Source organism: Amphiprion ocellaris, chromosome 6 (assembly GCF_022539595.1).
Source record: "Amphiprion ocellaris isolate individual 3 ecotype Okinawa chromosome 6, ASM2253959v1, whole genome shotgun sequence".
NCBI lineage: Eukaryota > Metazoa > Chordata > Actinopteri > Pomacentridae > Amphiprion > Amphiprion ocellaris.
The window spans coordinates 9,458,424-9,485,519 of NC_072771.1; the positions used below are offsets into that span (position 1 = coordinate 9,458,424).

Here is a 27,096-nt window from a genome sequence, read left to right on the forward strand (position 1 = left end):
CGTCAGTGCTAACCTACAAGTTAGAAAATAATACAAATAAATAAAAGGCATTGAATGAGAAGGTGTGTCCAAACTTTTCACTGGTAGTGTACATTCGACAATAAAGATTTAAAAATTATACCTGCTTAGGATAAAAGTCTGTCTTTTATGGTGGTGACAGAGAGGAGAGTGATGTTTGTGTCTTGTGTGTTCTCCACAAACACTTCAGATGTGAGGTGGTCTTCAGTACTGGTCCTGGTGACCTGATATCGTAGATTGAGTCCAAATGTTCAGATCACCATGATGTTGGATTTCCTTAATTGTAGGATTCAAAACTAATTAAGTCATCCTTCTATAGAGAGGTCTGGGTATTAGGAGAAGTTCAGGAGGTCACAGTGAAGAATGCAATCTCCTCTTCAAGTGTGGCTGACTTCAGGATGGCTATATTGTGGCTATTATCAGGTTCTTATGCAGTTAAACGTTCTGTTGTCTAGAAGAGTGCCATGAGGGGTTATTTTGAGGTAAAATGGTCTTCCAAATTCAAAACTGAGAATGTGTCTCTTGATTCTCTTTGCTGCTCTGGAATATGCTGGGAACTAAACTGTTCTGCTCCTTAGTACACTAAACAGATCAATGTGAACCAAAAGCTGCCAGCTTATTTGCATGGACACACTTTCTGCCTGTCCTTGGTTTACGTCCATTTGATTCACCATATGAGTTACACGTTTCAGCTTTGGCCATTCAAGTCGATATTTAGTTTCTTATGCCCTTTAGATTGACTCACCACATTTTATCCAAGTTAGGCCTTTTTCATGTCACAGGAAGTCAGAGACCCAGGCGCAGACAGAAAACACAGCAGAGCAGAATTTAGTTTAAAAGGATTTGTTGACAATGAGTGGAGAGGGAACAGGGACCTCATGCAGGAACAAAGCGAGGAAACTGGCTGGAGACTGAACTATGAGGTGCACAGAAATTCAAGGCTAATCAAAGTACAATAGTGACCTCTGGTGAGGAGCCAGTGGAACGACAAAACCAAAAGGGCTGAGACTAGGGAAATGACCTGGAAATGCTGACACCAGAGAAACATCCATCCATCCATCCATTATCTATACACCGCTTAATCCTCACTAGGGTCATGGGGGGGGCTGGAGTCTATCCCAGCTGACTCAGGCGAAGGCAGGGGACACCCTAGACAGGTCACCAGTCTGTCGCAGGGCTACATACAGAGACAAACAATCACTCTCACATTCACACCTACGGGCAATAATCAAGAATAATCAATTAACCTCAGCATATTTTTGGACTGTGGGAGGAAGCTGGAGTACCTGGACAAAACCCACACATGCACAGGGAGAACATGCAAACTCCATGCAGAAAGATCCCGGGAAAGCTGGGACGCGAACCAGGGACCTTCTTGCTGCAAGGCGAAAGTGCTAACCACTACACCACTGTGCAGCCCACCAGAGAAACAGCGGAGGTCAAATTATTCAGGCTAGCAAGAATCAGAAAACACTATAGAGACTAAATCCTAAGAAGAGTTGATAATTTGTCGGGGAAGTTACTGACCAGTTGCTGAATGCATAGAATTCAAAACTCTGACACTTGCATTAAAAACTACAGTGAAAACAGCTCCCTCCTACCGGAACTCTTCCATTCAGGTCTACACTTCCTCCCGCTTACTACGCTCAGCCAACAAAAGGCGCAACCACAACAGGACCAGTTAATTGCTCTTCTCCTCTGTGGTTCCCTGGTAGTGGAATGAGTTACCAAATTCTGTTAGATCTGCAGTCTCCCTCAGTCTTTAAGAAAAGACTAAAAACGTAGCTCTTCACTAGTCACCTTTGCACTTGACAGACTGCAAAAAAACAAAAAAAAAATCCTGTTATGTCTGCACTGCCTGTAGACACCACGGTCCTATTATCACACTTTAACTTGTTTTATCGCACTTATCCAGGTTGTTTCCTCCTGACTAGATCCTTGCTTGTGCTGTATCTGCTCTAAGATGATTCTAGAGGACCAGTCCCATCCTGGACACCATCTGTTAGATCCACTACCCTGTTTAACCCACTATCCTCCAGTAGATGCTGTACGTCCATCAAATCACAGACAAATAGACTGAAAAACAGCTTCCATCCCAGAACCATAAGAGAACTGAACTCTGCCAAACATTCAACATAACTACTACCTTATGCACTTTGTATTTATTTACTGAAGCTACACATGTTTACATTATTTTTACATGCAACTGCACCTTGTATGTAAATTGTCACTATTTAAGCCATCCTTTTTCATACATGTTCAGCAATGTGCAATATACAGAAGTGCAACATCAGCTACACCACTGTTTTTATAATTTCTTATGCACCAAATAAGCTATATATAAAAGAATGAGCTTCTACTGTGTTCATAGATACACTTGCACATACTATATTTTAACTTTGCACATTTTTTATTGTACTTTTGATAATGTACCAACAGGACTGCTGCTCAATTTCTTTGCAATGACATTAAAACATTCTATTCTATTCTATTCTATTCTATTCTATTCTATTCTATTCTATTCTATTCTATTCTGTTCTATTCTACAGTGCCGGTGAACTTCCAATGACTCTGTAGTCTATAAGGCTGTTGTGAGACACTGACCACACAATCAGTACAATAATGTCTTTCAGTAATGCTGGGTTTTGAAAACAACACAATCCTGGTTTCTTCATTTGTGCTCTGCAGTACAAGCCATTATTACAAGACAATGTGCTGCACTTTCTGTCTCCCTCCCTGAAGACTGCTTCTTGTTTCTGGAGACTGTGTTCGACTGTGAGTCTATTTTCTCACTGAGTTATGGGAACTGTTACACAAGAAGGAGTTTTAATTCACAGAGGGACCACTCACCTACTCCACTTCATTTAAATCCAAACCAGCTTAATCTTTTTAGGGAGGAGTTTTACTGTCTCCTGGAGGTGTGTTAATAAAGGTGGACATTTATTTTTTTTGCATTTCAAGCAATATTTCACAATAAATCATATGTTGTGATATTGTCAAATTTCAATTAAAGTGAAAACAATCACACAACACACTAAAATGACTCTAGGACATGTCTCATTAACTGATACAATCCATCCATCCATCCATCCATCCATCCATCCATTCAGGCAGCAGACAAAGCAGGTCATTCCAGATGTCCCTCCTCCCAGCAATGCTTTCCAGCTTTTCCTGGGGGATCATGAGGCGTTCCCAGGCTAGACGAGATACATAATCCCTCCAGCAATTTTTGAGTCTGCCTCTGGGTTACTATCCAGGCGCATTCCCAAAGGAAACCTCCACAGAGGCATCCGAATCAGATGTCCAAACCACCTCAACTGGCTCCTTTCGATGCGAAGGAGCAACGACTCCGAGCTCCCTCCGGATGTTTGAGCCTCTCACCCTATCTCTAAGGTTGAGTCTCTTGTATCCGCGATCTTTTTCTTTTGGTCACTACCCAGAGCTCATGATGTAGATGGACTGGTAAACTGAGAGCTTTGTCTTGCAACTCAGCTCCCTCTGCATCACAACGGTTCGATACAACGCCCGCATTACTGCTGCCACCGCACCAATCCGCCTGTCCATCTCATGCTCCATTTTCCCATCACTCGAAGAACAAGATCTTGAGATACTTGAACTGCTTCACTTGGAGAAGCAACTCCCCCCCAGCCAGGTGAGAACCATGGTCTTGGACTTGGAGGTGCTGATCCGCATCCCTGCCGCTTCACCTACCAGTGGGTATGAAGGTCATGGTCTGAGGAAGCCAACAGAACCACATCATCTGTAAAAAGCTGAGATGCGATCCTAAGGTCCCTAAACTTGACACCCTCACCATGGCTGCAACACCCACAGTGATACAATACAGTTCAAACAATTTAGACCCCAAAAGTCAATTGAAAAGTCTATCTATCTATCTATCTATCTATCTATCTATCTATCTATCTATCTATCTATCTATCTATCTATCTATCTATCTATCTATCTATCTATCTATCTATCTATCTATCTATCTATCTATCTTTAGTCTATTACTGTGGTTTCAAAATTGTGTACTACTGTGGTGTGCTGCTGCCTGGAAGATAAACTGCCCCTTGGGGATAATAAAGATTACATTGAATCTACTTACATAGTCAGTTAGCTACAATATAATGCACTGACTGTACTGTGCAATGGTTTCTGACATTTTTGATGTTAAGGTTTTTATCCACCACTCAATACCATTAGGAGGCTGTCGAATTGGCTCAAAATTCATTTCTGCAATACATCATTCAAAAAGAACTGTTTTTTGCTACAACAAAATCAAGGAGTCCTATAACTGATTATCTAACCACAGAACCCGGATCTCAACATTCAGTCTTAGATTATATATTGAGAAAGAAGATACAAGAACTCTGGTAAGTTCTCCCAGGTTCTTGGAACAACCCACTGAGGAACACTGGTGCTGTTTTAACAGCAATGAATAGTTAAACAAATACTGATATTATTTTGTTGTAACAGCTAGCTATTTAGCTAGCTTTTACTCCTGAAAAAAGCTAACATTAGCATGGATTAACAACTCTGTTCACAAACGTCAAATAAAACATGGAATAATGTGTAAGCTGAGCTAATCAGGCCTTTAATAGTTTATTGCCTATTATTAATGAATATGTAACAGAAAATTATAATAAAATAAAAGAGAAGGTTTATTTTTCAAATCCAAAAATACAGGATACCCCGATGGAAGCCCAATCAAATGAGGCACAGAGCTGTTTTGCAGCTTGAGGGAAGACTTACACATGACTAGGCAGATGGTTTTAATGTTGTGGCTAATCTGTGTATGTAGCAGTACATCACAATATCATCATCAACAAACTTTCTACAGACTTTTTTCCTGGGTGTGACTTTGTGTGGGTGAAAGAGATAGAGAGCTAAGACATAATCTTTAAGACTGTAACCACCTTCTGTTATTTAATAGGCATTATTGTACCCTCCCTCCCCACTGACAACACTGCAGTAACTAATAATGCCCGCATATTTTCTGTAACACCTAGAAAAAGAAACACACCCACTTCCTCTTTAATATATAAAACTGAGATAATGTGTAAGTGTTTGGGGGAGAAGTGAACATCTTTTGTTAAGAGTAATTTATATGCTACCACTTTTGACATGTTTTTCCTCATTTTCAAGCAAAATTATGTAATTTTTAAATGTACAAAAAGTACACTAATTCTCATTAAAAAGATCAAAGCTATAAATGTACCATATCCATCTAGCTTCTATTTTGGCCGCAACAACCTATTTTTTTGTGATTTTAGCAGTATGGCTCTAGTGGGAGGGCCACCAGGCCACACCAGATTGACATTTGCACCATCATCAGACCAACATGATTTGTCCAATACTTCATTTTATGACCTAATTAATGATGGGAACTCTGGTTCTTTTTAGTGAGATCACTTGGATCTGCTCAGCTGTAACAACCAGCCAGCTTTTAAAATGAGGCAAATTTGGCAATGCTTTGTGTTATGCTGGGACCAGATGGCGCCGGTGAGTGCGGCAGCCGTTGTACCTGCTCCAGCCCCGACTAAGAACTGTGATGGTCTATAAAGCAACACCGATGCCCGTGTTGACTGCTGACATCTCTCTGGCCGACGAACTGAAAAACTTTTATGTGCACATCGAGGGTCCCAGCTGAGAGGTGAGCATTCTGCCCGGTGGAAAGGAGGAGATGCACACTGTGATGGAGCTTGACGAAAGGCTGATGTTTCAACGCATGAATCCCAAGAAAGCTGCAGGACCTGACAGTATAACAGGCCGTGTTTGACAGTTGATGTCACACACTGAGGAACCATCCTTTCGCCTACTCGATGGTGTACAAAAATCCTGCGTGATGAACCAAAGATTTAAATTTTTGATTCATAATACCTTCTAACTTTCTTCAGTAGTCCATTGGTGGCGTTTCATGGCCCAGGCAAGCCTCCTTTTCTTATTCTAATGTCTTAGCAATGGTTTTCTGCTGCAGCTCCACCTGTCAAACCTGCAACTCCAAATCTTCTCTTCTCAGTTGAAACTGAGACTTCTTACTATGACCACTGTTAAGTTGTGCTTGAAGCTGTTGTCCTGTGCGCTGCCTATCACCAAGCTGTTGACTCTCAGAAACTTGTCTTCTGATTCTGTTGTGACTTTGGATCTTCCAGACCTCTTCCTGTCAGAGTTTCCTCCAGTTTCTGAGCCTTTTAATGGTGAAGAAAACTGGACTCACTGACACCTTGACTTTCTTTGCAATCTCACTGTAGGAAAGACCTACATTTTTAAGTGTTATGATGGTCTATTTTCTATTGTTAATTGCGTTTTCCTCACCATTTTTATAGCAACACACTACTTTCTGCAGTACAATCCTGTTCAAATAATGCTCTAGAGGGTATGGTGCCATGGTGTGTTCCAACACTACTTTTATGCAGACAGAGGGGGTTGTAAGTAACAGAAATAAAAGTTGGGACTCCTGTAGGGTTTGGTAGCACCAACTTTCAAGGCTCGACCAACCTCCATTCCTGCAAAACAGCTTTAAGCTGTTAACCCATTTCTTGTTCCCTGAAAAAGGCCTTTTTGTATAAATGAATAAATAAATTCTGACAATACATTATTTTTCAGTTTTGGGTAATCGTACCATTTTTGTAACTTCTGGCAGTTCACTACATACCTTTGCACCAACCAATGAAAAAGGCAGAGGAGCAAATGTACAAAGGCAATACAATGTTTTTGTAAATACTACTGTTATTGTGATGGTTCTAGAGTGGTTAAAGGGGGATATAAGTAGTTTTATGTGCATTTAACAGTCACATTTTGGCCTCATTGTGTATTTTTAAACTGGAGTGTAGGATAATACCAGAAAACCTGGTGAGAACCCACTCTGCACAGGGAGAACATGCAAACTCCACACAGAAAGATGCCAAGCTATGGCCGGGACGTGAACCTCACTAGATGTGAGTCGATGGTGCTAACAACCGAGCCACTGTGAAGTCCTGAAACCATTCCAAATAAGTAAAAGACATCAACGGAACATGGACTCTGCAGATAGTGCCTCTGGGCAAGCAGTGTGGGCACTTATCTGGGTGAAATACAAACAAATTAATTCTGTTTATATCAATTAACAACAACAACAAAAGGCATGAAGAGGCAGCATTTATTATGACAGGTGTTGTTGATTTAATATCTAAACCAATTAGCTGTTAGAACGGTGAGGGCAAGGAAATTTTCAGTCATTCATTACTCATTAGCTATTGTTGCCTACATTTGCATGCCAGAGCAAAATAGAATCACGTTATACAAAAACCTAACTGGCATGCATCATGGTGGTTCATCTACAATAGGCCTAAGACAGTTTCCATTGTTTCAGTTTGACTGCAGCGTCTTTAATTACATCATCTCAATACAGCCCTGCTGCAGTGGTTTAGCCCATCCCGCCTTAGAAGTCCCTGTACCAGGACCAGCTTGTATCTGTTATTATAAAACAATCCATTGGCAGTTTTAGAAGAGACAGGCACAGTAAAGAAGAAGGCTTGTACTATAACTAAATTACATGCGGCACTGTACCGCTTCATTATCATTATTATGGTTTCAATTGCTGAGTCTGTCTGTCACTTTCTTTAGAGTGGTGCTCACAGTGTTGTGTTCTACTGCCCCCAAGTGGTCTACAATTCAATGCATGCACCTTTAAACTCTCCACCTTTTCCACTTTGTACTAAATACTGTTCCCAATGAGCACTGATTTCTTGTTTTTATCTTTTTAAAAATACATTTTAAACTAATTTCTAATGTTTTTGTGTATAATGGTAGATTTCCTGATTAATGTTTGAATGAATTTTTGAATTTAAATAATGTATACAAAAATGTGTTCCTTCTTTTTTAAGACATATGCATTATACAATACCAGTCAAAAGTTTGGACACATCTTCTCAATGTTTTTTATTTATTTGTGTTATTTTCTACATTGTAAATTAATACTGAAGATTAACACATTTTTGTTTACAACAAAATTCCATATGAATTCTTTTATAGTTTTGATGTCTTCAGCATTAATCGACAGTGTATAAAATAATTAAATAAAAACCACAGAATGAGAAGGTGTGTCCAAATTTTTGCCTCGTGTATATCTATGTACTTTTCATGTATTAGCTTAACACCACTTGTCTTTTGTCTGTATTATAACCTTTGAGTACTCATTAAGCATTCAGCACTTTGAAGGAGTGTTGGAGGTTTGACTGAAGTTGCAATGAAGGAGTTTTAAATGTAACATTTCTGCACTTCCACACCTTTCCTATTTGTCTGCATTAAAAGCAGATTTTAAAAAGCACCAAAGTCAACAAGCAAACTGAAGACAGTGGGTGGCAACAGGCTCATTCCACAGAGTCTCCACAAAAAATGCTGATGCGATGAGATGTACAGGTATTTATGTGACTCTTGTGTTTAACTGCAGAGACCAAACTGCTCCCAGGTCAGATTTGCTGCATTGTGTCAGGAACCTGTTTTTTCAACAGCACCCTGGCGTGGCCTGAATGTATCCTGGGACTCTCATTATGCAAACAGGCCAGACAGAAGGAGCTCATTACTGTCATGAAGGAGGAAGACAACTCTGGGCTCCTATAAATAGCAGTTTAAAAATAGCCATAAGCGCTGGTTATGACAAGGACTCTGCTATAATGCAGCTTGATCAGCTTAAAGGCTGACAAGCTGACACCCTCTGTCATCCACATCCAGATGAAGCAGGCCAAACATTGTTCTAATCATATGTGTTTGGGTTGTCCAGAAAGATTATCCCAAGCAGGGATTCGCCTGCTTTGGTACAAAAAAAAAAAAACAACAACAACTTTGAAATGAAATACGTGGATTTTTGCAATTTTGCCTCTTTGTGAGCTCGTTATTCTTGCTTACACAAACATCAGGTAACGCCTTGCCAAGAATAGTTATTTAAATAAGGGCAAGTAGTCAGTTTCTAAGCAACACACACACACGCACACACGCACAGAGCCGCGCGTACACACACCTACCCTCCTACACACACACACACACACACACACACACACACACACACACACACACACACACACACACACCTGCGTCATTTCCTAGACATAAATGGTCTGAGAGGGTCCAATTCAGCGCTCCCTGTCAGTTGCGCAAAGAGAGCGCTCCGGTGGAGAAAGCAGACGGACTCTGGAGTTAGTTTATGGACAGAATCGACATGAAGCAGGTTACATGTCTTCTGGTACACAGCGGTAAGGACAGTTTTCTATGGAGGTTGATCTGCCGGGTTTCAGATATTACACAGGACACTGTTTGAATCGTCGAGGCTCGAAGACAGCGATTGTGTTGTGCATGCAATAGAAATGGAACAGGACAGTAACATTTTTGCTTAGTTCACTGCCAGAAGATGCGAGCAGCAGCCGGGAGAGCGCTCTGTTTCGGGGTGACACACTGTTTGCGCCGTTACGCGCCTAGATCACCGATCACCTGTTGAAGTTGCTGGATGCGTGATTAGCTGCTTCATGTTTTACTTTGAAACGTGCGGATCAACTTGAACAGCGCTTTACCAAATGTCCGATCCGTCCTCACATCTGTACGACGCGCTGCTTCCCCGTTATGTTGTAGGATGAGCGCTGATCTGGAGCGCGTTACGCTCAACACATCGGTGAACTCGGCCGGCCTGGATGGCCGTGCGCTCTCGGCAAACGTCCGGAGGCTCCACAACGCTCTCAACGTTCTCCTTAGCGACGTGGAGAGAGAACACTTCATCCACTGTCTCAATGTGTACCACTCCAAGCGCAACGTCTTCGACCTGGTCCAAACTCTCAAAGTGATTCTCAACACGCCCGGAAAACGACAGCTGCTGCCCATGCTGCGTCTGGTCATTCCCAGGTCCGACCAGCTGTTGTTCGACCAGTACACGTCTGAGGGGCTCTACCTGAAGACGGACCTGCTTTGCAACAACAGCACCGCGAAGGACTTCGGAGACGAGGGCGATTCAACTCTGCAGAAATATGTCAGTTCCGTCCACGAGCAGACCCTCAAGTCGGGCTGTCCGGACGGTTCCACCGCCGGCGCGGAGCTTTCGACTCCAGTGGCTCCGCAGTTCTGCGAGGGCCCCTATAGAGACGTGCACAAAGTAACATTGACGCGCTCCAGGAGCCACGAGGGTCTGGGCTTCAGCATCCGCGGGGGTTCAGAGCACGGCGTGGGGATCTACGTGTCCCTGGTGGAGCCGGGATCATCGGCCGAGAGAGAGGGACTGAAGGTCGGAGACCAGATAGTGACCGCCAACGACATGATGTTCGACAGTGTCACTCACATAGAGGCGGTGAAGGTAGGATGCTAACTATGATAGTTACTTATAGGAAGAAGAATCCAGTAAGTGTGTGTGTGTGTGTGTGTGTGTGTGTGTGTGAGCCCCTCTCACATTTGTGCAGAAGTAAAAACGCTCTGCTTCGGGCTGAGAGAACATGCATTAGGCTACTACAGAAGCACTGGGCCATGCCATGCTGCCCTGAAAAAACAGCGATTGTTTGTGACAGTGCTGCCTTCTCTAGGGGGCCCTCAGGTCCACTTGCAAGCAGCGTCCTGTCTTGCCATTTCCTTTTTTATTCTCTCTTCAACTCTACTTGACTGTGGCATAATGCTCTGTGGCTGCAGGCACAGCAAACTAAAAATAAACTGCAGATGGGATGGAGACCTTTCTCTCTCCCCTTAAAAAACCAGAGGTCCTTGATTATTTTACTCTGAGGGAGCAGTGTGGGAATTCTGCAGCTGAATTTGGTGACTGAATAAAATGACTCCATGGCATGTGCAGATAATAGAAATGACAAAAAACCTAAACTCCAGACAATGTTCTATATTCTTTAATGGGGGTGTATTATGTAAATCATCAAACGTGTATTTTTAAGGGTTAGTTCACTCAACATATAGACATACAGGCATTAATAAAGTCATTGTATTGTACTGTATTGTATTATGAGGCATACTTCTAGTAGTTTGTAGCCGTGCAGACAGTTTTGGTTTGTTCAGGTTTTGAGGTGTCTGTCTCTGTGATCTTGCTTCCATGCCAATACAGTTGAGACAGACAGATTTCCGTTTGTGCCACACAAATCCAAAAACCTACAGAAAAAGAATATTTCAAGTAAATAGGAATGCAAAATAAACATTGTATCACTTGAGAGACACGATAAAGCATGCTTTTTTTGTCATTTGAAAGTATGGACACTTTCTTTCTAGCCTAGATTCCATAAAGTTTGGGTCATTTGTTAATTGTGTGATGTTTGTGAACAACTCATTCAAGAGGAATGAGTCTCTTACAGGAACTGTATGCTCTCATTCCCGTCCCTACCCAGATTATTTTTTGCATTCTTGCACTTGTCTCATCAGATATGTCATTTGAAAGTTGCTTCCCTCGTCGACTGTTGCCACAGTGTGCAGAATTTGTGCTGCTGTTTAGTTTTAACTCCACACATCCCTAAACAAGTGTGTACAAACCCCGAGTTGACCTAAGATTCGGAGTTGTGACACAGCAGAGCTGAAGATGTGACCAAGTTGTTGTGTGAGAGTCAGTGACACTCAGATAAGCTACCTCTGTGTCACACATTGAGCAAAAGACCCTTACCTCAATCATGTCTGATATACACCATGAGTATTTCTTGCTGAAACTGTCAAACTTGATTGTAACATTAGAAATATGTCAGCGCAGCTGAACATAATATCAAGTACTGCGACTTCAAATCCATCACTAGAAAACATAGCTGCTGTTCAATCAATCAAGTGCCATGCCATTCAGCGCTTACGATCATTTCTCTCATCTAATCCAATATTTTGCTTTCTGAATTGTGACTGTTGCCCGTTCCATATGTAGCCATGATGTCAGACCGTCTATCACTTTCATTCTCTATGTGCCTTGTCCTCTCTTCTCATTAATTGTTCCAGTTGTGTCAATATATTCCAGGGTCTGTTTCCTTATGATATGCCCAAAAAATGTTCCTTGCCGTTTCCTGATTTTGTTCAATAGTGTATAATTTGAGTTTAGTCATTTTAAAACATCTTCATTGTTTATTCTGGCCATATCAGATATACGTAGCATGCGTCTGTAAAACCACATCTCTGCTGCAGTGATTTTGTTTGACAAGACAGTGATTGTGGTGGATAGCTGTTAGCTTGATTTAAAGCTAAATTAGTGTCTGACTGCTGAACTACAGCCCACAATTAAAGGTCCCAAATTGTGTCCCATCCATCCATCCATCCATCCATCCATCCATCCATCCATCCATCCATCAATTCTCTATACACCGCTTAATCCTCTGTGTGTCGTAGGGCTACTTATACAGACAAACAAACACATTCGCGTTCACACCTACGGGCAATTTAGAATAATCAATTAACCTCAGCATATTTTTGGACTGTGGGAGGAAGCCGGAGTACCCGGAGAAAACCCACGCATGCACAGGGAGAACATGCAAACTCCATGCAGAAAGATGAAAGAAAGGGAAAGCCAGGACATGAACCAGGGATCTTCTTGCTGCAAGGTGAAAGTGCTAACCACTACACCACTGTGCAGCCCCCAAATTGTGTCCCTTTTCAGTAAATTCATGAAAGATTCACGTCTCCAGAATATGTCTTTCAATATTCAGCTCAAAATGTCACAGAGATAATTAATTTTGCCATGACTGCATAACCCTGATTTTGGTCCTTCTAAATGCACTCTTTCAGTGTCTGCAGCTTTAAATAAAACTGAGCTGTTGCTGTCCACACCTCCTTCAGGAAGAAGACTACTTCTGCATCTGTGATTGACAGCAGCAAAACAGTTAATCACATGGTAGCCTGCCTCATCAATCATTTGACATGGAAATGTTGCTGAATCCTCACAACAGTCGCTGTCTGTAACGTCTATGTATAAAATCAGCGGTTTAGCATTTTGGTCACTATTTCATACTTGTTCTGTTTCTGTTGTCAGACACCGTTATCTGACATGGATTGCCAGCCTTCTTTACCAGCTTGTCCTGCTAGTAAAGGAACTTGTCCAGTTTTGTGTTTACAATTGCAGCCAACAGCAGAACATGTGGTGTGTTTTGCTTGTGGCTGACACATTTTAGAGGTACCAGAAGCAGCTATAGAAAGTAAATAAACCTAGTGGACTGTGAAGCAGCTGCTCTTTTTAAATGGTTCACTTGGAAGCCACAAGCATTTAAGTGGTAGGATTGTACAAAGCTAAACTGGATGAAATTCCTACTGGCTGGAAAAGAAGCCATCAAGTTGAGGAGTGGCTAGATAGCTGTAAGTAGTAAGTGTCAGCTAATCCATTCTGTAGAAAATAGTGACATGACTGGACCACACTATTGTTCTGCTGTAGGGAGAAGTCTCTGGTTCGTTTGTATTTACAGAACTAAGTTGTACAGGGCTAAGTGAAGGATGTCCCTTCAGTGTTGTGTTGGAATATTTGCATGCAGGGAGATGAATACTGTCAAAACCTAGTAAAAACCTAGATGGGCTGTTTTTTTTTTTGCACAATCCAAATCCTTGGCAAAATTTGAAGTTTTCAATGTGACACGTAGGTGTAAGGTGTAGGTTATTATTGTTGTTTCCTGTAGTGAAGAAAATGGTAGCACACAGTTCATGGTAGGAAGGAATAAGCTGACTGAAATGATGCGTGCTTTATACCCACATCCTACATCCAGTGAGTCACACTAGTGAGTGAGTAACCCTGAACTCTTGGGATCTGCTAGGTCAGCATCAAAGACCAAAGCTGGACAGAAAACTGTCTCATCTCAGCAGCCCTCTGTTAACTGACCGGCAGTACATTTTAAAAATTAATTATCATCCTTTTAGAAAAATAAATGTATGTCTTATCAATAATATTACTTGTCATTTTTGAAATAATCACATTTTTTTTGCTGCCAAATTGGTTTTGCTGAATGCAAAGTTAAGAGGCTCGTCCAAGACGAACTGCACCTTGTCTGAAAGGTAGGCAAGAGCAAGTTGTGGTGGCAACAGTTGGAAGCTGTGACAAAAAGCTGCTGTCAAGATGCAAAGTTAGCAGCAGCAGCAGAAGCTGTATAGGAGGTCAGAGGGATACTCACCTCTTGTTAGATGCTTATATTCTCTCATTGTCTTGCTGGAAATCAAATCTTCTCATCAGTAACAGCTCTCTTGCAGGACTGCATAATTTTGTCCTCCAGGATTGCCCTATACTATGCTTCAAAGTGGAGAATGCGTTTCTGATGATGTACAGAGTTTTGTGTCTGCCAAACATAGCATCTACTCTAATGTTTGGGCTCATCAGACAAAAAAACCCTTTCTGCAACCTGCCATCACCTATTTTACATTTCGTTTTTTTATCGATTTTGCTTTGTATAAATCTGTTTCTATCTTGACATGAAAGTCTTTTTTTAAAATTTGTTGCAAATAAATTGAAATCATGTTGACCATGATTCATTGTTCAAAAGTAAGAAAAGGGGAACATTTCCATTGGGGAAAACATTTGTTTAGACACTGTAAAGCTGATAATTTACAACTTTACCACTTTATAATGGTAGTGCAATTCAGTCCTTGAATGTAGATATGTAGAATGCACTAATTGTCACTAAATTTAATTTATTTACTGAACCAGCAACAATAATATTTTTGGTTTTCTGATTCTCACTTTCATTTCATTGCAGTGTTTAAGATACTAGCCGTCAGTTTTGGGTTGTTTTTTGTCAGACAAGTAGGATTTGCGAAGACGACTGTAGTAGGCTTGAGAAGTTTCTTTTCTGCCCTACTTGATATTCAGTGCAGTGATCAAACCATGCTCTAATTTTGGATCGTCAAATTCTTTTATCAATTCTTCATGTAGCAGCTTGAAGTTGGCTTTGATCTTGTCTGGCTGGCAATTGAGAAAGCTGCACACCTCAGGAGTGGAGGTTATCCTGATTAGGTAGAGACCGTCGTGGCTGGTTGCCTGGTTGAGTCTTCCTAGGTGGAAGTCAATGTCATAGATGTGTGGATGTCAAAGCCCCTTGAAGGACTTGCGATGAAAGCGTTCCAATTTATTAAGTTCTTTGTCCAATACTCTTACTTGTGATGAGGATCTGTAGGCTTTTCCTTCGCTGTATGTTTCTTATTTGATTTATGTGGACATCTTCTGAATGTTGGCCTTCCCGCACATTGCCCTGGTGAGCTTCAGCACCAGGCATCTGACTTTGGATCGGTGATGCAGTTCAGCTTAAGGGTACTGACTTTGCCTGACACTGCCGTATTAGGTCATAGACTGGCTTCAGTTTATTCTGCACCATGTTCAGCTCCTCCTTGTCAGCTTGCTGTTCTGGCCTGAGGTTCAGGAGTTGGTCTTGATTCAACCTTAGTTCTTGGCTTAGGCCAGTTATGTATTTAACTGCATCAGTGAGCTGGTTCTGTAGTGCTTTCATGTGACTCCTCTTGCCCTGGACCTCTTCTTTCATCTGGATCATGAAGGTTTCAAGCTGATCCAGTCTTTCTGCTATGCCATGTCTAGCTGTGTTTGCCAGCTTTGGTGGTTGATTGCTGGAAGCCTGCAGTTCCAACATGGCTTTTCGTAGTTTCTTGGTTTGTCCTCTGGATTTGCTTTCCTCGTTCAGTTGCTCATCCAGTCTTCCCTGGATTTCAATATCATACAGAGGTGCTTCTCTTTTCAGCTTCAGCAGTTGCTGTAATTTAGACTGAACTTCTCTGGATTCCCAGTTTGTTGTTTCTCTTCATAGCCTGGGAAGATGTTGCCTGTCATGAGATTTTCATATCCTCCCATGGAAAGGGAAATTGTGTTGAGTAGCAAATATCTGAAATCTGAATTTAGTGTCTTTAAATAGGAAATAGTAGTGAATAAGAGAGTGAATTTGGATACAAGCTAAATGTTAAATTCCTAAGCCCAAACTGAGATAACCCAGATGTCATTGCAATATTATTAGGGATTACTTTCTCAAACTTGGCAAAGCTCCTCCAGATACTCAGAAGACCTGCATGTAAATGCAGTTTGATACACAATTGTGTAAAATGATGGAGTACCCTTTAAGTACAACATACCAAATATACACTGGAGACTCGTGGGTATAATTTTACTATCACTAATACTAATAGAACAATGGATACTTGAGATTCATGTGATCCAAATGACATATTACATAATATTCATTATATCAAAGGGTGACTCACAGATTGAGTCAGGTTTTTTTTTTTTTTTTAAAAACACCTGTCTCCTGTTATATCATGTCAGTCTATGCTGCTCTACGTTGCTTTTTTAAAAACTGACAACAAATTAGGCTCAGCTGTTCTGTGATCATAGCTTTCTCCTGTTCCCAAATACAATGCACATGCACACATGTGGAACGCGTTGTTGTGCACAAGTTAGCCTTTTTTTTTATGGATTTGCACACATGCACACAATGAAAGCATTTTCCTTTAGGCAAAATAGATGTGAACTGGCAAAAACCAAATTCTTTCTCCTCCTCCTCCTCTTCCTCCTCCTCTTCCTCCATCCATTCTAGGAACAAGAGTTGCAGCCTGGAGCTCTGTGTGCTGAAATCTCAAAACTCATGAATAAACAAACCTCTAAACTTAATGTTAATTACACACCAGCAGGCATGAAGGCCAAGACCTTTATCTAGGAAGCTCACAAAAAGACAGTTAATATATATAAATGCCAAAAGGAAAACACTGTCACAGTGACATAAGAGATATATTATTGAAATACTGAAGTTGTTTGATAAGATTAAAACTTAAAAAAGCATAAAAACTCCTTCTGGATTGCCAGGCTTTATTACAGTCACATATAGCACAACGAAACTGAAGCAGAGCCTGGAAGTTTTCAAAATGCTATCACTAGATAGGTTTTTCCAAAATGAAACTCACGTCACAAAATAGCACAATTTATTCAGTACTGTCTGCTAGCATCAGCCATGTCAGTCTCAAAACCTGCAGAAAAAAATGTTGGACCTCATCCTATGGGGACCCAAAGAAAACCTACCTGAACCTGATATTCAGAATCTCCTTAAACAAAGACAGACTTGATCTAAAAGGATAATCAGATATGACCCCAACAGAGTGAATGCAATAGAACTGGCTGGAGTCTGGTGTGCTACAACTAAACAAGAAGAGCACAGAAGTCCACCAAGGCTGCTCAGTCCTTGTATGATTTCCGACATATAAGTCCTGATAAGTCCGCAGCGGTGGATCGCAATCATGTGAAGCAGGTGATATAGCATTCACTTATCATAGTTACAGTGACGCCGTGCCGCTATCACAGTCATACAGAAATCTTTAACAAACCGTGGGTCCAGACTATAAGCCGCATCACTGCCAAAATCTAATGAGGTGTTCCTTGTGTCATTTCTGATCTCTCCTGAACATTTCATGCAAATCCATTTTTTCGTTTTTGAGTAATGTTGTGCAAAGAAAGATTAAGAGACAGACAAATGTACGGCGATCGTCACATAACTCTGCCGTGTTCCTTGGCGAAGTAACAACCATCTATGGTGGTAAAGAGCAAAAGAAAACAATCCAAAGAATGAATGTAAAGTCAGAAAAACTAATTCCAAAGATATTGTTGAATGCTTGAAAGAAAAAATTCCCATGCAACAGCAATATAACATTCTTTAGCCTACTGTGCTACAGACAAACAGAGGATCATCATTTTGCAAAAGATAAATAATAAATCCTAATAAATATTAGGAGATAGCACATTAACAGGGGTTGATTATATATTCAGTATTTTCAGTAGGGTGATTATATAAAATGTCAATCAGTGCCTCACTGTGGACACCCTCAGAATCGGCTGGGTGTTTTGAACAGTAACTTTAGTATATTTAATGAAAACCTGCTTCTACGATTCCTTCCCACCGTTGCCAACTACTTGCTCATAGGGAATCCAAACACAACTTTGGATTGTTGGGTTTCCTGTTCAATATTTAAAATATATAAGGTCCTCCACCTTAAGCACTGTGAGATGACATATGTTGTGAATTGGCATTATATAATTTTTTTTATTGAATTTTAAAATATTAATATTATTATAATATTTTATATGTTTTCCTAAGTACATTCTCCTAATTTACGTTGGGTTGAAATTTCATGCTTTTATGTTGGTGCAAAATTGCAAAATTTCTCTATTGGAAAATTTTTTTGACACAGAATACTCATGGCGACAAGATGAGCCTGGTATCAAAATGTAGGTAAAAAATGAGATCTTCCACATAGTAAAGCTTATTTTGACTACCCACCTATCCCACATGATGATATGTCCCTTGAAAGTTTACCCAACATGCACCTTTTCAAATTTGTTCAAGGAACAATGCTTGTTTCTGTCACTTCGTGCCATAGATATTTAACTGATGCAGTTACTGAAACCATGATATATCACATGATATGCCCATTACCAACTTTGTTATTCAAAGCTGGTGAAAGTAAAAAATCGTGTGGAACACAACTTGGATTTTGGCTGGCTTTAGATTATGACACCTAGGGTGGGTGTAAAATCAATTTGGTTGCAATTTTTAACAAATGAATGAAAATTTTATAGCTGTCTAATGTACTAATGAAGCTATGAGGGCTCAAATATGCTAGAAAAAATAATCCTAATTAAAAAGTGCAAAATTTAGACCAACCTTTATGTACTTCAAGGGCCTGTAATTCTGAAAATGTAAATACTAATAATTTTTATTGTGCATAAAAAAATCACCTAATCCTGAGAGGATCTGATGGGAACTTCACAGTGGTTTGGTTCAACTGACATTACATATTATGTCCTGCAGTCATTGGTCCCTTACTCCACTTTTGCCGTTTGAACAGTGGTGTAGTTACCCTTTAACATCCATCCCAACAACATCTCCACTTCCACCTGCTCTGCTACGAACTGCTGCTAGTTGCAGTGTGTTGTGTATTCGGTGTGTTTTTGGTTTGTCCGATTGTACCACGTCCTGTGTGCTTTTTGAGTTTTATGAATGAATCTTTAGCTTCTTAATGTATTAGTAATCATTCTAAATATTGAAATGGCATAATTCTATGAGATATATTTTAAATAATGCTGTTTTTTAAGTTGAGTTAACATCCACAGTAGATATTTAGTAATCAAGACCACTATGGATCCTTTTAGAGTCAGTACTAGGATTAATCCAGGAGCTGACCACGTGTGCTGTGTAACTTTAAGAGATAATCTGACAATCAGTCTCTCCCACTGCATGCTGAATCCGTGTCTGATTTGATGTTTTCATACTCAATTGAGAATCCATAAACTGAAAATCACAAAACTGTCTGTTATTTTATATAAAACATGAAAAGCAATCAGAGTGCCATAGTCCACCAACGCTGCTCAGTCGTTGTATAATTTTGTAATCTTTAACAAAAAATGACCTTGCGTTGAGCACAGGCGTATGTTATGCATGTGTACGATATGTACAAACACCAAATCATGTGACCTAAATATGTAGTGGTATTGATGGGACTCAGAAACACCCCTGTTATAGTGATTTCAGGATCTTATCACTGTCCAATGTTGAGATGATTAAATGTGCTGTTTGGTCAGAAACACGAGGCGATGCCACTGCAGTTTGACTTCTTTATTAAGCACTGCCTTGCAGATATCACCTTTAGTTGAAGTTGTAATGTGTAGTTCTACAAGGAGAAACATACCAGATTATTAACCTAAGTAATAATGCCCCTTTATATGCATGTAACATCAATTAAATAGCAACTGCACCCATATTGTGATAACTTCAATAACATGAAACCTTCTCTGCTTTAAATGTGGACACTTTACCATATTGCAGTCAATACTTCCTTCTGCTGGTCTCAACAGGCCATGGCATGTTATGTCATACGCTGAAACTGCTCTGTAGCCTAGCCTAACAATCCAAATAAATCCACAAGCTACAGCTTTACAATTAGGTATAAAGAGTACTTCACACAAATATGATCCTTAGCAATTAACTTAGTAGCTGTATGTGGTTAATGAGTTACAACATAGCAATGAGATAACACATGTAAAGACAAGGCCTGCAATGTACGCATTACTTGAACATTTTAACTCTAACAGAAGAGTATAACTCCACATAAACAGTTAGTTTTGGCAACTCACGGGTTTAGAGAAAACACACAACTCCAACTATGTATATTCTGTGCAGCACTGTATTCCCAAACGACGGTATGTCCGACTTCTTCTCCTGTTTCCACTCAATCAATTATACTTCTGATAACCGTGTGATCCTATTGGCCGCTGGCTGAGGTGTACTGACGAGCAAGTATGTGAGTTAAGTGGGAGAGAGAGGTTACCCTGGCGGGAAAGACCGCTGCAGGAAAATCCTTTTTACAACCCCCACAATATAATCAATTGTTCCTTGTATGATTTCCGACAGATAAGTCCCAATAAGTCCGCAACGGTTGATTTGTAGTAGGATCGCAGTCATGTGATTGTCAGCAGGCAGCTGACGTAGCGTTCACTTGTTGTCATAGTTACAGTGACGCTGTGATGCTATCTCGCAATGATAGGAAAATTCTGATCAAATCCGTGGATCCAGACTATAAGCCGCATCACTGCCAAAATCTAATCAGGTGGTCCTTGTGCCATTTCTGACCTTCCCTGAAAATTTCATCTAAATCCATTATTCTGTTTTTGAGTAATGTGCACAGACAGACAAATGTATGCCGATCGTCACATTACTCTGCTGTGTTCCTTGGCGGAGTAAAAAGCGTTATTATGTGATTAAGGTGATTATCAATCATTGCTACACATGAGAGAACAGGAGTAATATATTAAATGTAGGCTTAATTATCAGTATGTGTTGTTGCAGTTTTTACTATGATTTTGAAGAAGTTTAACAATTCTCAGGCAGTTTCTGAAGTCTTTTGCACGTGTTACAGTACATGCATGCCATATCACACACATGTGGGCTGCAGACAGCCAGAGACTGTAGTTTCAAGACTCCAAGGCACACTCCCATTCCTCGTAATGAGATTGTTTCCTCATAATTATGAGATAATGTACGATAGACTAATGGGGAATTGGAATGCTTCAGAATTGACTTGAGAGTCAGCAGGTTTTTAAGAGTGACTGTCCCCTGTATAGTGAAGACTTAGCAACCTTAACCTTTTCTCATAAATACAAGATCTCATAATTCTCAACTGAATATGAAAATAATAAATGATGAAAGAATTTAATGCAACAAAACTTATGTGAACAACAACATGCAAAACCACAAATATTAACATTTGTACGATATGTCACGGTCTGCGATTGTTCTGTATTTTATGTAGTGCCTTTTAATCTTAGATGTTCTACAAAGCCCTTTGCAGTGTTTCTCATTCAGCCATTCAGCACACACACAGTAATGGCAACAGCTGCCAAGGTACTAGCTTTCCACTGGGAGCATCTTGAGGTTAAGTGTCTTGGTATGACATGTCTTCAGACCTAGTTTGTTTGAGGCTTTTAGTCTACAATATATCATCTGCTTTTGTGAACTACTTAACCTCGCTGTTGCTGTCACCATGGTGAGTGTGATCATAGATCTGTCTGAGGTTTTGTTACCAATCTGTCACTCTCACTCTCCCTTTCACCTTGACACCAATTTCTGCAGTTGTGTAAACTTCTCAAACCTGACTCTTCACACATCTCATTCTATTTCTTCCTTCTTCCTCCCTCCTTCCTGTTCTGTTTCTCTGGTCAGAGTTGTGTGTACGCTTTTCAGAAACTCTGACAGAATATTAAACCCATAGACTCTCAGTGGAGGAATGTGTATCAACAAAATCATCAAGTTGAAATGGGAATAGATATTCAGCAATGTTTGCTCTGCAGAGGGCATTGATCTGAATCTATTTCTGTGTGAAATTAGGATTCTGGATGCTGTGGCTCACTGTGTGTTGTGTCTCCAGCTGAAGCCGAGTATTAAATAGTAAGTAAAGTCAAATTGTATGGAGGATAAGTACTGGGGGTGTTACAGATGCATATTATAGAGACAATTCAAACAACTCCAAGAAAACACAGGAAATAAAACTAACTGATTGTATAGCGGAATAGTCTTCAAGGACTCAGCAGGAATATGACCTTCTTTGACTGGCTTTGTTTATTCCAATCCTCATTTACAATGTTTCCTTTGTGGAATGAAATGATTTGTGTTAATACAGTGTTCCGTTTATTTGAGAAAGGAGGACATGGAAGTGAAACAAATACAGCAGACAAGTAGATGGATTGAACAAAAAATATCTTTATTGAAAACTCACATGGATTAACAAAGGCAAATAGATGGACAAACAGAAGGCAGCTGAAGAGGTCAAGGCATGCAAAGGCATGAAATATGGTTCCGGAGCAGGTTTAGTGATGGTCAAGACATCAGTTCAGTTCAATTCAATTCAATTCAATTCAATTCAATTCAATTCAATTCAATTCATCCATCCATCCATCCATCCATCCATCCATCCATCCATTATCTATACACCGCTTAATCCTCATTAGGGTCGCGGGGGGGCTGGAGTCTATCCCAGCTGACTCGGGTGAAGGCAGGGGACACCCTAGACAGGTCGCCAGTCTGTCGCAGGGCTACATACAAAGACAAACAATCACTCTCACATTCACACCTACGGGCAATTTAGAATGATCAATTAACCTCAGCATATTTTTGGACTGTGGGAGGAAGCCGGAGTACCCGGAGAAAACCCACGCATGCACAGGGAGAACATGCAAACTCCATGCAGAAAGATCCCGGGAAAGCCGGGACGCGAACCAGGGATCTTCTCGCTGCAAGGCGAAAGTGCTAACCACTACGCCACTGTGCAGCCCCAATTCAATTCAATTCAATTCAATTCAATTCAATTGAATTCAATTCAATTCAATTCAATTCAATTCAATTCAATTCAGTTCAGTTCAGTTCAGTTCAGTTCAATTCAATTCTGTTTTTCAACCAAGGCAGACAAATATTAATAACTACTTTATCCCTTAAGGCCTGGGGCTATTTTTATGTAGTTGCAGTTTACACCGTAAAGGCAAAATGACAGTCAGTGTCAGTCACATCTCTCTCTGTGTGATGCTAACTGTAAAAAAAAACCAAAAAAAAAACAAAAAACAAGTCTAGGACAGCCTAACCTGAAATCTGTAATCTTTAAAATCCTTAAAAAATAGCCATGTTTTATTATTTAGCCTTCCTTTTAAATGCTGCTGAAACAAAAACGGTTTCAATTAGATAGCTGTCAGTAAAACATTTCAGATGATAATCTAATTGCTGCTTAGGATACTTATCATCTGTGCTATCATTCTGGATTAAGGGATGTCTGTTTTGAAGAGCTGGTCAATCCACCGCTTTGGTTCAGCCTGAAAGATCACAGGAAACATAAAAAGTCCCTAGTATTCATCAGACTTATTTTTTTTACTGTTGAACAAGCAATTTAAAAGAAAATTTTGATTAAAAGTCTATATGTCTAATGTCATTTTACAGCAGTGTGCTGTACACCTAACTCTGGCTACTGTTTGAATCTATTTTTAAACAATGACTGCTTCATTCAACTTGTGTGTGGGGAAATGAACGTTACATAATCACAGCCAAATGACTCCACTTGCACATCCAGCCTTCAACAAGCTCCAAAAAAAGCTACTTTTCGTCAGATTGCTCCATGCCGGATGAAGGAGCAGTAAGTATTTCAGGAGGTGAAGTTATTCTTGCTGTCATTTTGACAAGCCCAACATGATGTGACTGCGTGTTAAGAGAACAAACCTTTGCTGACTGCTCAGCTCCCTTGGCTGCTTTCTCTACAGAAACTCTGTGCTGCATGCTGCTGTTCTCAAGTGTCCTTGAACGCAGCACTGTAACAGGCTTCAGTGTGTGGGTGAGGTTGATGGGATTCAGATGTGGGGGAGCAGGCTGACACGTTCTGTAGCTACAGTAAATCAGAAACCAGAACACCTATCACAGTATTGCAAGCGTGTGTGCATGCATGTGTGCGTAATAGCAAGAAGTGGACTAGTTGTTTATTTGCCTGGAATTGTATTCATGTGAGCATTTGTGTGAATGCAGTTATCACTGTGTGCTTGTGTGTTGTTATTAATGCATTTAAAGGACCTTTGTAAATGCTAGGGCTGGCCCGAATAGCAGTTTCTGAGCTCCGGATATTCGGCCCCGATTAGTGACGAATATTCGAATATTTGGGTTTGCTTCGTAACATCCACCAGGGGGACGCTTGGGGGGTGGGAGGGGGTGGGGGGTGTAATGTTTACCTGGTTTTAAAACTGTCAGCAAAGGATTTTTTTTAATGGCCAAATACAAGAAGACTAAATTGTTTGACGCCTACATGTCTGATCAAAGAGCAAGAATAATTAAAGAAGTGCATCTGTTGCAAGTGTTGACAAGACAAGACATATCTGTGGACAGCTGCTAAGTAGTGTCCGCTGCCCAGCAGGATGGACTAAAAAAAGCAGAAACTGCACACATTTTGCTGTGTAATAAGAGAAAATACCCCTGACTACAGGGCTCAGATCATTGTATCAGATTTTTTCTTGTAGATGTGATCACTGAATTGCTTCATTAATGTGTTAAGTAGAACTGAATAACATATTACAAGATGTCACTAATATGGTGCATCCTCTAACAAGTGAATATTATGCTTTTGCAGAATTCCTTGTCCATTTATAGAACATGTACAGTCCTCCCCCAGTCAACCTGGTAGAGTGCATGCTCATCAAGGACTTACAATTGCAGCTCTTTCAAAGTTATCAAAAGTTAATTGAGTAAATTAATCACATTCTGATAATAAGAGTCATTTTCTAGGATTTGTGATAAACAGAATATTGCATTAAATTTGTGTGTAATTGTATTTATGATTTGGTATATTTGTTACCTAGTTTGTGCTACTTTTTGTAATATACAAGTAGTCTCCATCTAAAAAAATTGTCTTTGTAATAGGTGTTTTCAAATTGTAAGAAGTACAAAAAGAAAAGCACTCAAAGAGCGCAGTACTCTGCCAAGGCTGTTCATTCCCTGACCTTGCACTGAGCAAAGGTGTGTGTTATGCATGTGTACGTTATGTACGGATACTGAATCCCCCCACAATGAATCAATTGTTCCTCGTATCATTTCTGATAGTGGTGAATTTGTAGTAGGATCTCAGACAAGTGATCGTCAGCAGGCAGCTGACATAGCGTTCACTTGTTGTCATAGTTACAGTGATGCCGTGACGGCCTCTATATCTCGCAATGGGAAATCCTAAACAAATCTGTGGATCCAGACTATAAGCAGCATCACTGGAATGTAACCCCCACGATGGACAAGGGACCACTATAATTCAATTCAATTTAATGTTGTAGCGGCAATTACAATTCAGATTGTCTCAGGACGCTTTATACAACACATATGCCTGAACCCCCAGAGCAGCCCTAAGGCGACAATGTTAAGAAGAAACTCCCTTTTAACGGGAAGAAACCTTGAGCAGAACCCGGCTCATGTGGGGGACCCATCTGCTGCTGGCTGGTCGGGTTGAGAGATAGAGGGGCTGGGGGAGGGGGAGGGAGAGGGACAGGAGAAGAGAGGAATGGGGGACAAGGAAACATATAACACACATAGGGATACACGCATGATAAGAGTCACAAAGGTGATACGTACAAAGTACAAGCCAACATTGAAACTGATTCATAAGTTTATTGTGTATCGTCCAATATGGTGTAAGGCTCTGGCATTAAATACACTACATATATAGCTGGTAGTAAGATGCAAACAGTGTGTAGATAAGCATATCAAGTATAGTAAGGGTGATGCAGAGCAGATTGGTGGAAATAGGCAGCTGGAAACAAGCAAACAAACAAACATATGCCTGTATAGTTACATCATCTTTGTTTATGTCTATATGCTGTCAGACAGTATAAACCAGCTGCCAAAGCTTGTGTTACTCTGCTTCCTTCTGTGTGTTTCTGTAAAATGCATGGTCTTCTCTGCACACACACGTACCACCTTATTATGTGAATCTAATGCACCATGGGGCACATCACTGTATGAGTCACAAGTACTTTCATAATGACTGAAGCGGAGGATGAGAGGGAGAACGAGAGAAAAGCACTGGAAACAGAATGTGTTCAGCACACTGTTTGACTACAAGCAATTTATACTTGTATTAGCATGCTGAATATGTGTATGCATCCATATGTACCACTTCTATTTTTTATTCAACAAATAAGTCAATTTGATGTGAGCAATACTGGACAGGAAACCTCACATTTGATCCAACCCCATGTCTTGAAAAGGTATTTGATGTTGGGTAGTTAGATAAAAAATGTGAAATCAGCTGGATGTTAAAAAAAAATAAACATTATGGTGTTAACTGTAATTCTCAAATATGAGAATTTCCAGCATCTCTGGATCCCATTTATTATAATATGCAGTATAACATGCAATATGCAGTCATGTAAAAAATATTAGACCACTCTTGTTTTCTTCAATTTCTTGCTCATTTTAATGACTGGTACCACAAAGTTATATTACCTGAAGAATACAATGAACATGATGGAAAATGCAGCTGATTACATAATACTTTATGTCCTATTTGACATGTTTAAGCTTAAGCAGGGTATATGAGGCCATTTCATGTCATAAGCAGCACTGCACATGCAAAGGCCTAGAGTGGTTTCCTGCTTACATTCAAGCTGTAGCACAGTTTAGAAGTTTTCAGCTCTCACATAATGCCTAAAACAAAATAATTATGTGAAGCCACAAAGGCAGTCATCGTGGCACTGCTGGAAATTGGCAGTCAGAGACAGGTAGCAAAAAAAATTTCAGATCTCCAAGACAGTTGTTCATCACCCCAAGAAAAAACAAGCAAACATGGTACTACCAAACTGCTATCTGGTCATGGCAGGAAACGTCTTTCTACCCCACGAGATGACCATGCACTCATCCGTTCCTGTTTCAGGAATTGTCGTACCCCAGGGACTTTAAAAATGAGTGGGCACTGTGGAGAAATGTGACTTGTTTGGCAAGGACAGTTGGAAACCGACTTCTTGAAGCTGGTCTGAAGTCACACAGGGCAGGAAGAAGCCTTTCATCAAGGAAAGGCAGAGGAAAGCCTGGTTACTCTTTGTTGGAGATCACAAGGATTAGAATGTTGATGATTTGG

The 27,096-nt window shown here is 40.4% G+C and overlaps 1 protein-coding gene across 3 annotated transcripts in view; it reads left to right on the forward strand.

Annotated features, from left to right (window-relative positions):
- The first annotated feature begins 9,059 nt into the window (after positions 1 to 9,059).
- whrnb (whirlin b) overlaps positions 9,060 to 27,096 on the forward strand; it is a 94,758-nt gene continuing 76,721 nt past the window's right edge. Inside the window, exon 1 of one of the 3 annotated variants that reach the window (XM_035955081.2) lies at positions 9,060 to 10,333. In XM_035955081.2, coding sequence (XP_035810974.1) covers positions 9,623 to 10,333 — 711 coding nt within the window. In that variant the 5' untranslated portion in view covers positions 9,060 to 9,622. The remainder of the gene's footprint in view (positions 10,334 to 27,096) is intronic. The other 2 variants (XM_055011668.1, XM_023285230.3) reach the window with 2 other exon arrangements.